The sequence below is a fragment of the Mus musculus genome, chromosome 1 (genome assembly GCF_000001635.26).
Source record: "Mus musculus strain C57BL/6J chromosome 1, GRCm38.p6 C57BL/6J".
NCBI lineage: Eukaryota > Metazoa > Chordata > Mammalia > Rodentia > Muridae > Mus > Mus musculus.
The window spans coordinates 154,422,947-154,436,371 of NC_000067.6; the positions used below are offsets into that span (position 1 = coordinate 154,422,947).

A 13,425-nucleotide genomic window follows, 5' to 3' on the forward strand; every position below is an offset into this window, starting at 1 on the left:
ATACCCCAATGACAGGTGCTTATAAAATCCCATTTTGTTTATGCTATATCTAGCTAGGCTTTCTTACACTTAAAATTCAAGATTCCCACCTGATAGAAAAATTTGTTTTAAGTGGTTGGGTTCATGGGCTTGTCAAATATGCAGGCAGAGAATATAGGCTACAGAGAAAGTCTACAAGAAAGTCTACATAATTCCTATAGTCTTTGCAACATGGAGAAGGTTGGATATATCCTAACAGCCATGGTCCCTTTTTACCACTGCCTGTTTTACAAATGGATGACTGAAGGTTGACTTGTCTTTTCTGCACGTTAGGGTGAAGGACATTCATCAGTTGGTACAGAAATGATCCAGTGTCAGGCCATCATAACAAGCACGATGGCTTCCTTCAGACTTCACTAACATGGCAAAGAAAACCTGGTCCCTCCTGTTTCAGGTGCTGTTTGAGAACTGCTGTTTCATATAGCTGAACCCAACACAGCCCTCTGTCATTGAGATTTTATTCAGCCACTGCCTGGATTATGAGTGTTGTCTGTTTATATGCATACTCCTTTCGGGGCACTAATCATTAATGTTAATAGCTAATGTTAATAAAAACTATTAGCATTGCTAATGCTTCATATTCTTGCATCCTTTAGCAGTGTGCTGCACACATTAACATCTACTATTGGTTTTCATGCTCCTTTCAGCCCTTCAGGAGGAAGTTTTAATTCCCATCAGCTCTTTGAGAAAATAGATGCTTCTGATTTACAACTGCATTCTTAGCTTTTAGCACATGGTCTGGCACATCCAAGGGCCTCAGAAATCTCTGTTGGATGGTTGATTTGAAATAAGCAGTGTGTGACTGGCCCGAGGTCACAAAGTTAGTCTTATTGTAGGACTGAGACATGAAGGCAAGTCATCTCACACTGAATATAGCCTCATTAAAAATAACATTAATGTGAATTATGTAGCACTCTCCGTCTCACAATTCTAAAAGTGACCGTACAGCCTCTAATTAATTTTTCACTTTTGTCTCTGGTTTCTTTTAAATATTTATCATCAAACATTTAAACTATATAAGGTAAAATGGAGAGGTCTATGTGTCCCTTTCTGTTTTGATTTATTCTTATTGATAAGTGTTAATTCTTCTGTATATTGGTTTCTTACTGGAGCTCACAAAGAGACTATGTCTTGCTGACAGTTCTACTCTGGTGCCTAGCTTAGTGCCAGTCATTAGTAGCCACTTGATAAAAATGGGCTGAAGATGTGAATGGATTAACTTCCTTTCAGTTATTTTTATTATACATTGTGCTTTCAGATTTATAAACAGTCCTGTGTTCTTTTTCATTGAAAAAAAAAGTTTCACGCCCATAGAAAAGAAATATATCAAAATGTATGCATTATTTCACTGTGCTTAATACTACTGCTGTCAAGCATGAGGTATACCATGTATATGTGTGTGCAGATACTCATGCACATGAGTATGCCATAAGTACACATGTGTTTGTGTGAGTGCTTGAATGGTATGTATCCACACACAGAGACCACGTCAGGATACTGAGGGCCTTGCACTATCACATTTTGCTTTATTCCCTTGAGACAGGTTTTCTCACTGAACTTGGAGCTGAATTGGTGGTGAGCAAGCCCCAGAAATCCTGTCTCCATGCCCCCACCAATTTCCCCAACCCTCCCACAGCAGTGGAGTTATAGGTAAGTGGGAAGCTACACACAGCTTTCTTTTTTGCACAGCAAATACCATTTTCCACTGAGCTACCTTCCCAGCTCTTTCCTGACATGTCTATACCATTTAAAAGACACTATATAAGAGCAAGCGCCTTAGCCTAGACTAAATGACAACAAAGCCAAAACCAAAAGGGGGAGGGGACTCCCAGAGTCCCTTTACACCCTACATTAACCTATGTACCAGGCAGAATGGCCTATCTTCAGGGCCCATGCTATCACCAGAAAGCTGAATTGTCACATGTCTCTGTCCCCTCAGAGAAATGGCCTGGCCATGAAACAGTTAAGTTACTTTTCAGTGAATGGTCCTACTTTTGAGCAGCAGCAGCAGCAGCAGCGATATTTTAGTGTTATATAGTTTTGTACAGCCAGTGGCATTTGCAGTGAAGTTGAGCTCAGGGACATTATGGGAGCCAGAAGGACTACAGTGACCTTTTCATTGATCTGGTGACACCTTATGTATTTATTCCATCCATCACTGCTAATCTGATGTGTGGGGAAGACATTTCTAGATGTTCTCTCCAAAAGAAGGAACTCAGAGGGCATTTCAGATCTCTTACCACTTCCCTAAGTGGGAATGTTCTACATATACTCCTCAATATTCACTAACACCCAAAGTAATCGCGTTTTCACACCAGAATGCTTGCCAGCTGCCGTCCAATTCCATGGCACCATAGTCAGGAGAGAATCACACCAATTACACTGCATGCGATCATTATTTGCCTCTGATGAACCCTATAAGCTTATATTTTCAAGGTACCTTTTCATAAACAGTTAAAAAAAACACAGAATCTCCCAAACAGATGCAAGTCCTAGCTATTAAATAAACTACACGGGGCACAAAGAAGACAGGGGTTACTCCAGTAGCTCCAGAGACAACACGAAGTTTGGTGCTCTCTTCCTATGTTCAAATCCTTATCCAGTCTCACAAGGACTCTCTTCTTGAAGGCACAAAGATCTCAACCAATAAGAGTCACCCTCCCTGCAAGGATTCCGAGGAGCACTTTGGTTCCCAAAGGCAATGATCTAATTCTTCTATAGCTTGGAGTGTGAGTGTGTATGTGAGGGATCAGGAACAAGGGAGCTAAGAGGCAGGGGAGAATGTGTGCACACACTATAGGAGCCTTCACTTTACCAGGCATGCCTCAAAGAAAGGAAAATTCTTACTCACCAGGAAGGAGCAGAAGAAGATGAAGGAGACAAAATAAACGTAGGCCAGGTCAGTGCCACAGCGCTCACTCTCATTCTGCCCTGAGGGTGCAGTGGTGTCAGGCTCACAACCCTTCTCACCGAGACAGGACAGCATAATCTCCTGCCAAGCCTCCCCCGTGGCACTCCTGAACACAGAAATCCATCTTGGTTAGAAGTCTTTATGTCCCATCCTACCTTGGGCTGCTATCCTATTCACACATAGGACTTTTTCTTAACCCAGTGAGGCCCTTTTAATACCTTCCACATGGAGAAGAATGCCCATGAGACCCTTTCCTTGTTCTTCCTCCTCGCCCACCATGTCTCCATCTGTTAAGGGTCTAATCTGATAGTGGTGGAACCCCAAGACTCCACCTAAACACAGCTACTCAAGGTTTCAGGTCTTAAATTGTTCCCATAAGAAGCTGTGTCCATCCCAGAGGACAAGTTGAAATACACAGATTAACTACTGAGTCAAAGATAGTGGTGAAACTTTCTAAATCACGGGAAAGTTTGATTAAGGCAAACTTCCACTGCATATCCTAACAAGAACAGCAGTGCAGAATCAAGAGATCAAGAGCCTAGTCAGGATTCTCCATCCAGGGGCTTCTCCCCACCTTGGCAGCTGAAGACCACGAGGTCTCCAGCTTGAGTCTTTGTTCATCCAGGTACCTGAAAAGCAGCATGAGGGATCCAAAGAAACTCCGGAAGTTGTTGTGCCGGTTGATGTGACTCTCCTCATCTAACTTTATGTTTCCAAACACCTTGGGGGAGATGAGAGAAATCAATGAGCAGAATTGAGTTGCATCACATGTCCAGCTCATGGTCAGTAGACACACAGGCAGGGTAGATAAAGTACAGGTAATGACTTCTTCTTCTTCTTTTTCTAAATTAGGTATTTATTTCAATTGCATTTCCAATGCTATCCCAAAAGTCCCCCACACGCTCCCCCACCCACTCTGCTACCCACCCACTCCCACTTCTTGGCCCTGGCGTTCCCCTGTACTGAGGCTTATAAAGTTTGCACGACCAATGGGCCTCTCTTTCCACTGATGGCCGACTAGGCCATCTTCTGATTCATATGCAGCTAGAGACACGAGCTCTAGGGGGCGTATTGGTTAGTTCATATTATTGTTCCACCTATAGGATTGCAGATCCCTTCAGCTCCTTGAGTACTTTCCCTAGCTCCTCCATTGGGGGCCCTGTGATCCATCCAATAGCTGACTGTGAGCATCCACTTCTGTGTTTGCCAGGCCCCGGCATAGTCTCACAAGAGACAGCCATATCTGGGTCCTTTTAGCAAAATCTTGCTAGTGTATGCAATGGTGTCAGAGTTTGGAAGCTGACTTCTTGATGCTGGTCTCTGAAACAGATAACCCGGAGTGAGAGAGCTGACTTACACCATGTTCTAGGCCTGATATGGAAACTCATTACCTCCCCCACTGCTATGTACAGCAATGGGACTAATGCTAGCAATGTTCAAGCAGTCCATAGATTGTAAATCTTTTAAATCATTCTGCATATACATAGCCTCCCCTACACTTAAATTGGAGATGCATTTTAGTCCCATGGTACCTATGCAATCTACCAAAGGCATTGCTTAACAAGAGGACACACAGTCACCCCTCTTTTCTCATATCTAATAATTATGAAGGGAGTATCTGTAGTTGACAAGGATGTCATTTATGGTTTTGGTAGAAGCTATCAATATTCAAGCTGATCAGATCTGAGAGACACAGCTGTATGTTCCTTAGATATATTTTCATTTAGAGATTGCAGTCTCCAGAATCTGTTATCTGAATGCATAGCCAATGGAAATAAACACACATGCATCACCAGACAGACATAAATCTCACTGAAATAGGTCACTTAGGTGTAAGCTAAAAGCAAAGTCTGGGTAGTAGGATGAATGAAGGATATTTGGGCACACGAAAAGAAGAGCTGGAGACAAAGCCCTAACTTATATACATGGGGTTCTAGTTTTAATCCATTGTACCAGAGAGGAACATAAAAAGAGGAAGGAGTAGAGAGAAAGAAAGGAAAAGAAAACAGGTAGTCCTGGCTACAGTGGGGGATGGGGCACATGCACATACACACAAACACACAGGGGGGGGAGGGAAATAGAGAAATAGAGAGAAACAGATACAGACGGAGAGACAGAGAGTGCATTGTTAATGTACACACACAGAGAGAAGGGGGGAGGGAAATAGAGAGAGAAATAGAGAGAAAAATAGAGAGAAACAGAGACAGACAGAGAGACAGAGAGTGCTTTGTTAATGTACTCCTGGACTCTGATCACTGATATTCTTAGGAAAGGGGCAGCACTCAGCAATATGTATGCACGCACAGAGATAAACACTGACAACAATTCCAAGATGCTCCAATGAGAATGGTGTGCCCTCCTCCTCTACCTGTGCTTCAGAGGTCAGAACCAATCCTTCCAAGGCAGCATTGGTACAACTGACAACTTAAAGGGCCACCCTTCTATCCATCTGAGACGATTCCCAGCCTACATTTAGCGTGCTTCAGTTTATTCGATGTGTGCTAAATGGAGCACGTTTTCCCCTAACATTTTTGAGAGTGTGCAATTGAGGAACAATCTCTGCCCCCAGCTATTTTGCTCAAGTAACTCCCACTGACACCTGCTTTGGGAATTTGTTCTCAGTGCTGTTTTTTTTTCAAAACCCAAATACTACTTGTCTTCGGGGAGAACGGAGGTGGCAAAGCAGGCAGCAGAGGGAAGAATAGAAGGAACAGATAAGAAAGAGATGGCTCCTCAAGAGACACATGACTTTTTAAAACCCCACCGAAGCAACCAAACCTCTTTTATCCTGGATACTTCATGAGGTGACTGTTGTATATCCATAACAACTTTAAATTTCCTTCACTCTCTTCTTACTCCCTTAGCTAGAGGTCTGTAAGTTGTACCCAGTCTATTACATCTGTACACTTCACAGGGCCTTTTCTCCCTGGGACTCTCATGGTAGCATCATTAATTGCCCCGGCTATGACTTTTATAAAATACTCTGTGAAGTTGTTGGAGAGTGCACTGCAATTTTGTGCACATGATGTTAGTGTAATTGTCAAGGAAGGCATTGGTACTTTGAATATTTTCTAAGATAATTTTTAAGTCTCAAATGGGTATTTATCATGGAAGTGGTAGGACTTAAAATCTCTTTACATTTTTGTTTATAACATCCTCTTAGCCTGTGACCGCCCACATACCAAAGGCTATGAAAAAGGAAGAAGGGTCACTTCTGAAAGTTGCAGGAAAGCCCAGGCCTCCACCTACTCTCACTTGGAATTAAATGCAGGACTGGAGGGCTCTGCTTGTGTTTAACCCATTCCTCTACTATAGTAAAGGACCTAAGGCCAGAGAAACTCAGTAGCTTAACCTAGTTCACAGGCTGGAGAGCTACAAGAGCTAAGGCCAATGGCATCTCTTCTAACAATGAGTGCATATAAACCCCTTCCTGTAAGGGACAAGTTGTTTATTTGTTCTGCAAAGATGTTGTCTTCTGAAAGGACTTTAAAGGTGCAGTATAACAGTTTGTCTTATAGATCCATCTGGCTGCCTTTTATATACATAAAAGCTTACTCCTCCTATCCATTGTACCTTCTATTTGTGTGGGGCTCTTACATCTTCAGCCCTCTGTTTCTGATGATTGCCTTTGTAGCCTAACCTTGGCTGTCCTGGAACTCACTCTGTAGACCAGGCTGGGCTTGAGCTTAGAGATCCACTTGCCTCTGTCTCCAGAGTGCCGGGATTAAAGGCCTAGGCTACCACACCTGGACCTAAGCTGTTCTTTAATTCCTTTTCACTTTTCTTTAATTCCTTCTTATAATTTTGAAGTTTAGCTGGCAGGGGTTGGAGGTGGGTATTGCCCTGAGGTCACCACTCTCTGTACTCTATTTAATAATCTATTTTTCTTTATCTCCTTGAACACAGGGCTTAGCTCCCTTCCACTTCCTGGTGCCCCTTTTCTCCTCAAATTGTACATTTTATATTTTTCCTTGTTCAGCATCCCCCTTTTCACTATGGATCTCCACAAGAGTGAATACTAAGAACCATAGGACAGAGTCAATAGTAGGCTGTTTTGAGATTTCCTCTGCCAATGAAATTAATCCAAAAACTCTTCATTTTAGTACCAGGCAAACTTTTTTGGACTAGAGCACAAAGCAGTCACATTCTTTGCCAAAATATCACACACACACAAAAAGTCTCTTGGCCAGATACTAACATTTTTCTCTTTTGAAACCCATTAACTCAGGTTCCCATGGTTCAAATCATCCTCAATACCACGGTCTTCCACGTTCTACTAGGATGGCCCTTTAAGCCCCACTTAAAGCATTCAAATGCTTTTCAAATACAAAGGCCACATTTCTCCAAATAAAAGCATGGTCAGGCCTATCACAGCAATACCCCATTCCAACTTTTTTTCCTAATTTGGGTTTCTGTTGCTGTGAGGAGACATCACAACTTTGGCAACTCTTATAAAGGAAAATATTTAACTTGGGCTAACTTACAGTTCAGAGGTTTAGTCCATTATGGACTCCATATCGAGGCAGATGTGGTACTAGAGAAGGAGCTGAGAGTTCTACATCTGGATTGCAGTCAGCAGGAAGGGAACTGCCTTGAACTTTTGACACCTCAATGCCTATAGACCATCTCTACAGTAACACACTTCATCCAACAAGACAACACCTTCTAATAGTATCACTCTCTATGGACCTATGGGCCCATTTTCATTCAAACCATCATAAGTTTTCTGTTTTGTGATGACTGCATTGGATATGGTGTTTTTAGTGACACACTCTGGAGTGTGCATAATTTGTACATGTTTCTGGCTCTCTGTGACAGACTAGGCTGGGAATAGCCAGCGAAAGCCACAGTGGCCAAAGCATTTGTGTCTTTGTGGAAAAGCAGTCTCCATCTCCTACTGACAAGTCAAAAACGTCCTTGCATTTGCTCCTCTTATGGGATGAAAGAAGGTGCAGTGCTAAGAACTGGGCTGTAAAGAGGCACAGCTAGGTTTCAATATCAGCTTTTTAACTTGTTATGTGAGAATATGAATAAGGTTAAAGGCTACTTAACCATGTTAAATGTCAGTGGAAACAATGAAGCTCAATTACTCCTGATTATACTAATATGCCTTGCCTCTTCTCTTTGTATGTCTGTATGTATGTGTATGTTTGCATATAGGCATACAATAAGCACCATACCTGGCATACCAAGTAACTGGAGTAGACAGCATTATTAGCATCAATATGAGTCTTATCAGTAGGCTTGAAGATAGTCTCATTCCACCTTATTTTGCTTAAAGATGAAAGAGTTAAGCTATTTTATCATACAGAAACTTAGACATACTAAATTTAATTTAACCAGTTTTCAATTTTTGGTTTGATACTATGTAAATTCTAAGGTAAAGTTTGGAGGGAGTTAATAGGTTCTTAAAGTTATTAAGAGAGTGTTAAGTTCTGTGGCAATTGTTTCTAATGCTACTGACACCATTTTACATATGGATTGTAAGATCTTCAGAGAAGGAAAACCACAGCCTTTCCATAGGCCTTATGTATTCTGATGCTGGACATTTAGCTGTGGTTTTGGAGAATACCTTCAGGCCATAGAGTTAGAGGAAAACGGTGAATAAGAGGTCTTTTGGAAAGAATCTAGGCAAGACAGTTGATCAGAAGGCTTGGAAACTGAGGCAGTGGCTCCAGGTGGCCTGGTGGCCAGGTGGCCAATACCATTGAGGAGGCACCCAGACTTCCTGACTCAGGGGGACTGTTAGATAAAGTTCTTAGGGGGTTTAGTTATGCAGCTCCTTAAGCCAGAAAGGATGCCTTCTTTAGACAATCAAAAGGCCCGTGGACCCCATCAAATAGATTAGGGGATGCATGCTCATTGTTTATGGAAGCAGGCCATCTACCCCCGGTGATTCTTGTTCTTACAAAGAACATTTCTTCTTGAGGTGCAGTGAACCTCTAGCTAGCCACACAAATATCTAGGACAGAACTTGATCTGATATCAAGTTCTAAAAATTTTGAGGATATGAGTAGGCCAGGGAATTATCCAGCAAGTTCCACGACCCTGTACAATAGGAATTGGTTGGAATATGGCTCTGGGGCTCCCTAGGATGGGCAGTAACAAGTCTTAGAGAACTTAGACAGTTAAAACTTAATATAGATGCATTTGGTATCATCGCTTATAGGGGGAACAGCTATCTAACCTTCTTTTTGGTCAAGTCCAAATAACAGAGATCGTCAGAAACAATCCTTACTTTAGTTGCAATGCGAGTCCCTCTCTCTCTGAAAACAGTGATGTCATTTTGCTTTAGTTCTATCATAGAAGCCTAGCTACTTCTAAGTCATCAGCATAATTGGAAGACCTCAGATGAATCCCCCAGAGCAGACCACCCTGAATACCTAGGGAGCCACTTGGCCCATGTGAAAGTCCCAAGATCATAATGCAACAAGATGGTGGAGAAGTTTCTTAGTCAAGTGACACTGTACACACATAAATCCTCAACTCTGCCAGAGACAATGTGGGCAGCTGCTGCCCCATCAGACCACTCACCTGCATCCCAATGATGGCGTAGATGAAGAAAAGCATGGCAATGAGAAGGCAGACGTAGGGAAGAGCCTGCAAGGGAAGCAAGAGATAATAATTAATCAAGGAGACCACTGCTCCTGCAGACATTGACAAGATAGAAGCTCTTGCCCTGAGGCTATTTGAAGCAGGACTGACACTGATCCTTAGAGCTGTTCTGTTTGGAGTAGTCTTTCCTTTTTTAAAATACTCCCAAGTCTTCTGATGGATATGTGACCCCTATCTCCAAAGAGGGCTAGCAAAACTTTCTGAGTTTGAGAGACATTTCACTTGACATGTAGAAGATTAATAATCTTAGCAACTGTGACCCAAATTAAAGAAGAAGAATAAGTTTTGGCTTCAAGGTCTCTGCATTGCTCCCTCTCATCCCCACATCTAATGTATAACTCATAGTGGGGGATCTGGAGGCAAAGCTAAATGACTAGAGGCTCCTTGTTATCCATTCCTAGAAGTATCTTTTATCTTCTGATGAAACACCATTTTCCAGTGCTTAATCCTTTCAATATTTTATTGTATTTCACATAAATTCCCCCAATGCCTGCTAAGTGTCAGCCATTATGAAACTGTAATGAATCCATGAGACAAAAATTTAAAAATCTATATTTTGTACGCTTACTGCCACTTTGTGATGATAACATTTTTATTTATGAAAATAGAAGGCAAGGACTTGCTCTTGACATTCTGGGGCAGGGGTAGATACAAGACAGTTGAGGTTTGGAGCAGGATGGACCAATATGGTTGTGTAGTGATCCTTGTACTGACATGAAGTTCTCTCTTCTTCACCATTCAGTAAGCTCCCAGGCAGCCAGTGCCATTGTGAGTCTCAATCTTGTCATGACTCATGACCATGAGTCCCAGGAGACCAGTCAAAGGCTTTCAGATGGCTGGAGCAGGGCAGAGCTTATCAACAAAGTTAGGAAAATGAAGAGCCTCAAGAGGGACTATTTATAACTTGAATAGAGTATAGGCTTAAATTTTTTCTGAACTTACTTTTAATGACGGATTTTAAATGGTTTAACCTCCCTTCTAGCCTACCACTCACCAGAGGCAGTGGGAAAGAAAGGATATTAGGATATGGGGGGAAGTGGACCTGTTTAGAAATTGTTTTTTGGAGCAAATCCCACCTGCATTGCCAGGAAATTAGCAGTTTAGTTTCCAGGATTTAGCAGTTGGCAGCTCCATCCACTAGCAAACACTTCACAAATATCCCCGCAGTCTAGTTTGGTATTGCCAGGATAGTAAACATGAGTCAGCAGTGGTGCTGTGACCTAGCAGAGACAGCTAGGCCTCAGCCAAATAAGCATGAGTCAGCAGGAAGAATTAGGACCAACAGGGACCCCAAGAGAGTTTTTTTGTCCTCTGTGTGTGTGTGTGTGTGTGTGTGTGTGTGTGTGTGTGAAGATCAGTGAAGATGTGAGACTAACAAGCATTGCAGAGCTATGCTTTGTCATTCTTTTTTGGTTCCTATTTATACTCCCTCCAAATATCATGTGTCCTTCACAGGTCCTCACCACGTGTCTTGTCTCAGCATATGAGTCTGTCTTAGCAAATCTCTGTGTCAGTCTGTATCAGCTGACATTACTCTGCCAACTGCCCTAAGTCTGTAGAAGCAACAAGAAGCCACCAGCACACCACCAAAGTTTTTTTGGTGCATTTCTTACTATGGAGTCATGACAAATGGAGCTGAACAATGCAGTGTAAGACAGACCAATACATGCATACCACTAATAGAAGGATCCTTCATCACACATCCTTTCACATGCTTGTTTTAGCAAAACATCCTTTTCCAGTGTCACTTCAGGAAAACACTTCTTCACGTGTTTGCCCCCAGCAAAACACTCTCCAAAACAACTGACCTTCCAAAGAACCCTTAAGTTTCCATTTCAATAGAGGACAAATTAAAATGCACCTGAAAACCAATGAGGAGGCTCCTCCTCCTCCTCCTTAAAGCACTGAGTCCCAGGGTATAAGGAAAGGATTTGCTGAATTTCCACAAGGATTGGCAAAGGAGGCAGGTTCCCTGCTGCCTGAACTGATGCTCTATGACCTAGTCTACCCATTTGGCTTGGCCTTGTTCTTTCTTTGCCACCCAAAGTCTCCAGTCCAAGATCATCTTCCTATTCCAAACCTTGGGAGAACACCAAAGATTCCATCTGTTCTCCTAGCTCCTGTTCTTTCTGGTCTCAAAATGCATTCTAATGTAAAATAATAGAAAAGAGTTTTGGCATTCTGAACATGGGGTTGAGACAGCTCTGGATGAATCCTAGGATTAGGTCAGAGTAGGTAAAGGCAATGATATAGTATTAATATTGAACATCTCTCTGCTTTGGATTTGCGTAAGTGAATTTACCTTTAAATTTTTTGTTGTTAGGCAATCTGCTTCTGTACAGCATCACAGAACTGTCCTGAAGATAAAACACCCATCCAGACTACCACCCCACTGGGATCCAGATGCACTTGCCTACTACGTTCTTGTAACATCCACTAAATATGCTACCCATTTGGTTGTCAGTTTTTGAAATCATTTTCTTTAGCTTCAATAGGACACAGTGTCACAGAGTCTCACTGATGGGATAACATGACAGTATGACACTTATTTCTTAGACTCACTAACAACTGATGCCTGATGGGCAGCTCTTTTAAAATAAAATTAAAAAAAAAACAGCTTTAAAAGCAGTCCATCTCTCTAATTCTAAATCTGAACTCACCCAAGAATCAGAGGGCAAACTTGTAAGGTTTTAAACTTTTCCTCTGTCCTCTAACCCTGGAACACTGGAGTTCATTGGGGTAAGGCCTCTGTGGGAATAACCCTGCCAAAAAATTGGTTCTTGCTAGGGGTAGGGTGGAAAAGCAAAGGCCATATCTTGGAATCTGGACATGATAGTCACGGATTCATCTCAAACTGCAAAGATTCTGATGCTGAAACAAATCAATAGGAAATATGTTGGAATATATAATAATATAATAAGGAATCTCCCTTTTCAGGTGATTACATGCTATGATTTTACTGTCCTGTTCTCTTAAATTTAATTAAATGTATAAATAAATGGGGGAGGACAATTTGTTGAACTTATGGTTTGTCATCTTTGAATCAATTTTATCAAATTTATTTTTAATATATTAATTGAAAAACTTTGTCTGCAAGAAAAGAAATGCACCCAGGCCTCAGTGATCTAATTATGTTATTTGTTAAATGTCAAAAAGACATTTAACTTATGCTATTGTTAGAGCTCAAAGAAAGTATGTTTGGAAACTTTACTAATATTGTCATTGAAGTGGGTTTCAGGCGTCTATGTTTTAACAAACCTTTATATGCCTGGACATAGGCACAGTCCCATATGAATGTTTAAAAGAAACTATCTTGCAATAACTTGATCAAACATTCCTAGCTTTTATAAGACTTTGTGTGTGTGTGTGTGTGTGTGTGTGTGTGTGTGTGTGTGTGCCATTAGTATACTATTCATTCAGTAGTTCAAGAGATGCCCAGGCTGAAGACATGGTGAACTGTACATGAGTCATCTTTTTTATGACGTATGAGTTGAAAAGTCCTCTGAAAAACTTTTCCATGAGGTTAAGTCACTGACAAGTTCCTGAACACACTGAAGGCATCTGACGACGGGAGGCTGACTCTATGTATGGGCAGGATTGCTCAAGGAGATTTAGAATACTCAAGGACAGCACATAATTCATAAAGCACATCTCTGTCTCAGTGCTGAGAAAAAAAAAGATTACAAAGTGAAAGCGATACATTATTTTTTTAGAATAAGATTCTGTAATGTAGATATGAATTGATCACTATCCAGCCAGCCTGCGCTATAATCAAGAACTATTGTATTTATGCTTCTAATGAACTTCAAGTTTACAAACTCCTTCCTGGAAGTGAAGGAACCAGGGTGAGGGTGCCGCTG

General features: G+C 41.6%; 1 protein-coding gene across 23 annotated transcripts in view; it reads right to left on the reverse strand.

Moving 5' to 3' along the window:
• The window catches only part of Cacna1e (calcium channel, voltage-dependent, R type, alpha 1E subunit), a 493,980-nt gene that overhangs the window by 32,141 nt on the left and 448,414 nt on the right, over positions 1-13,425 (reverse strand). For all 23 annotated transcript variants that reach the window (XM_030243929.1, XM_017312578.2, XM_017312848.1 and 20 more), the window contains 3 exons: positions 9,485-9,550; positions 3,580-3,671; positions 2,891-3,056 (listed from right to left, as the gene is read on the reverse strand). In XM_030243929.1, coding sequence (XP_030099789.1) covers positions 2,891-3,056; positions 3,580-3,671; positions 9,485-9,550 — 324 coding nt within the window. The remainder of the gene's footprint in view (positions 1-2,890; positions 3,057-3,579; positions 3,672-9,484; positions 9,551-13,425) is intronic.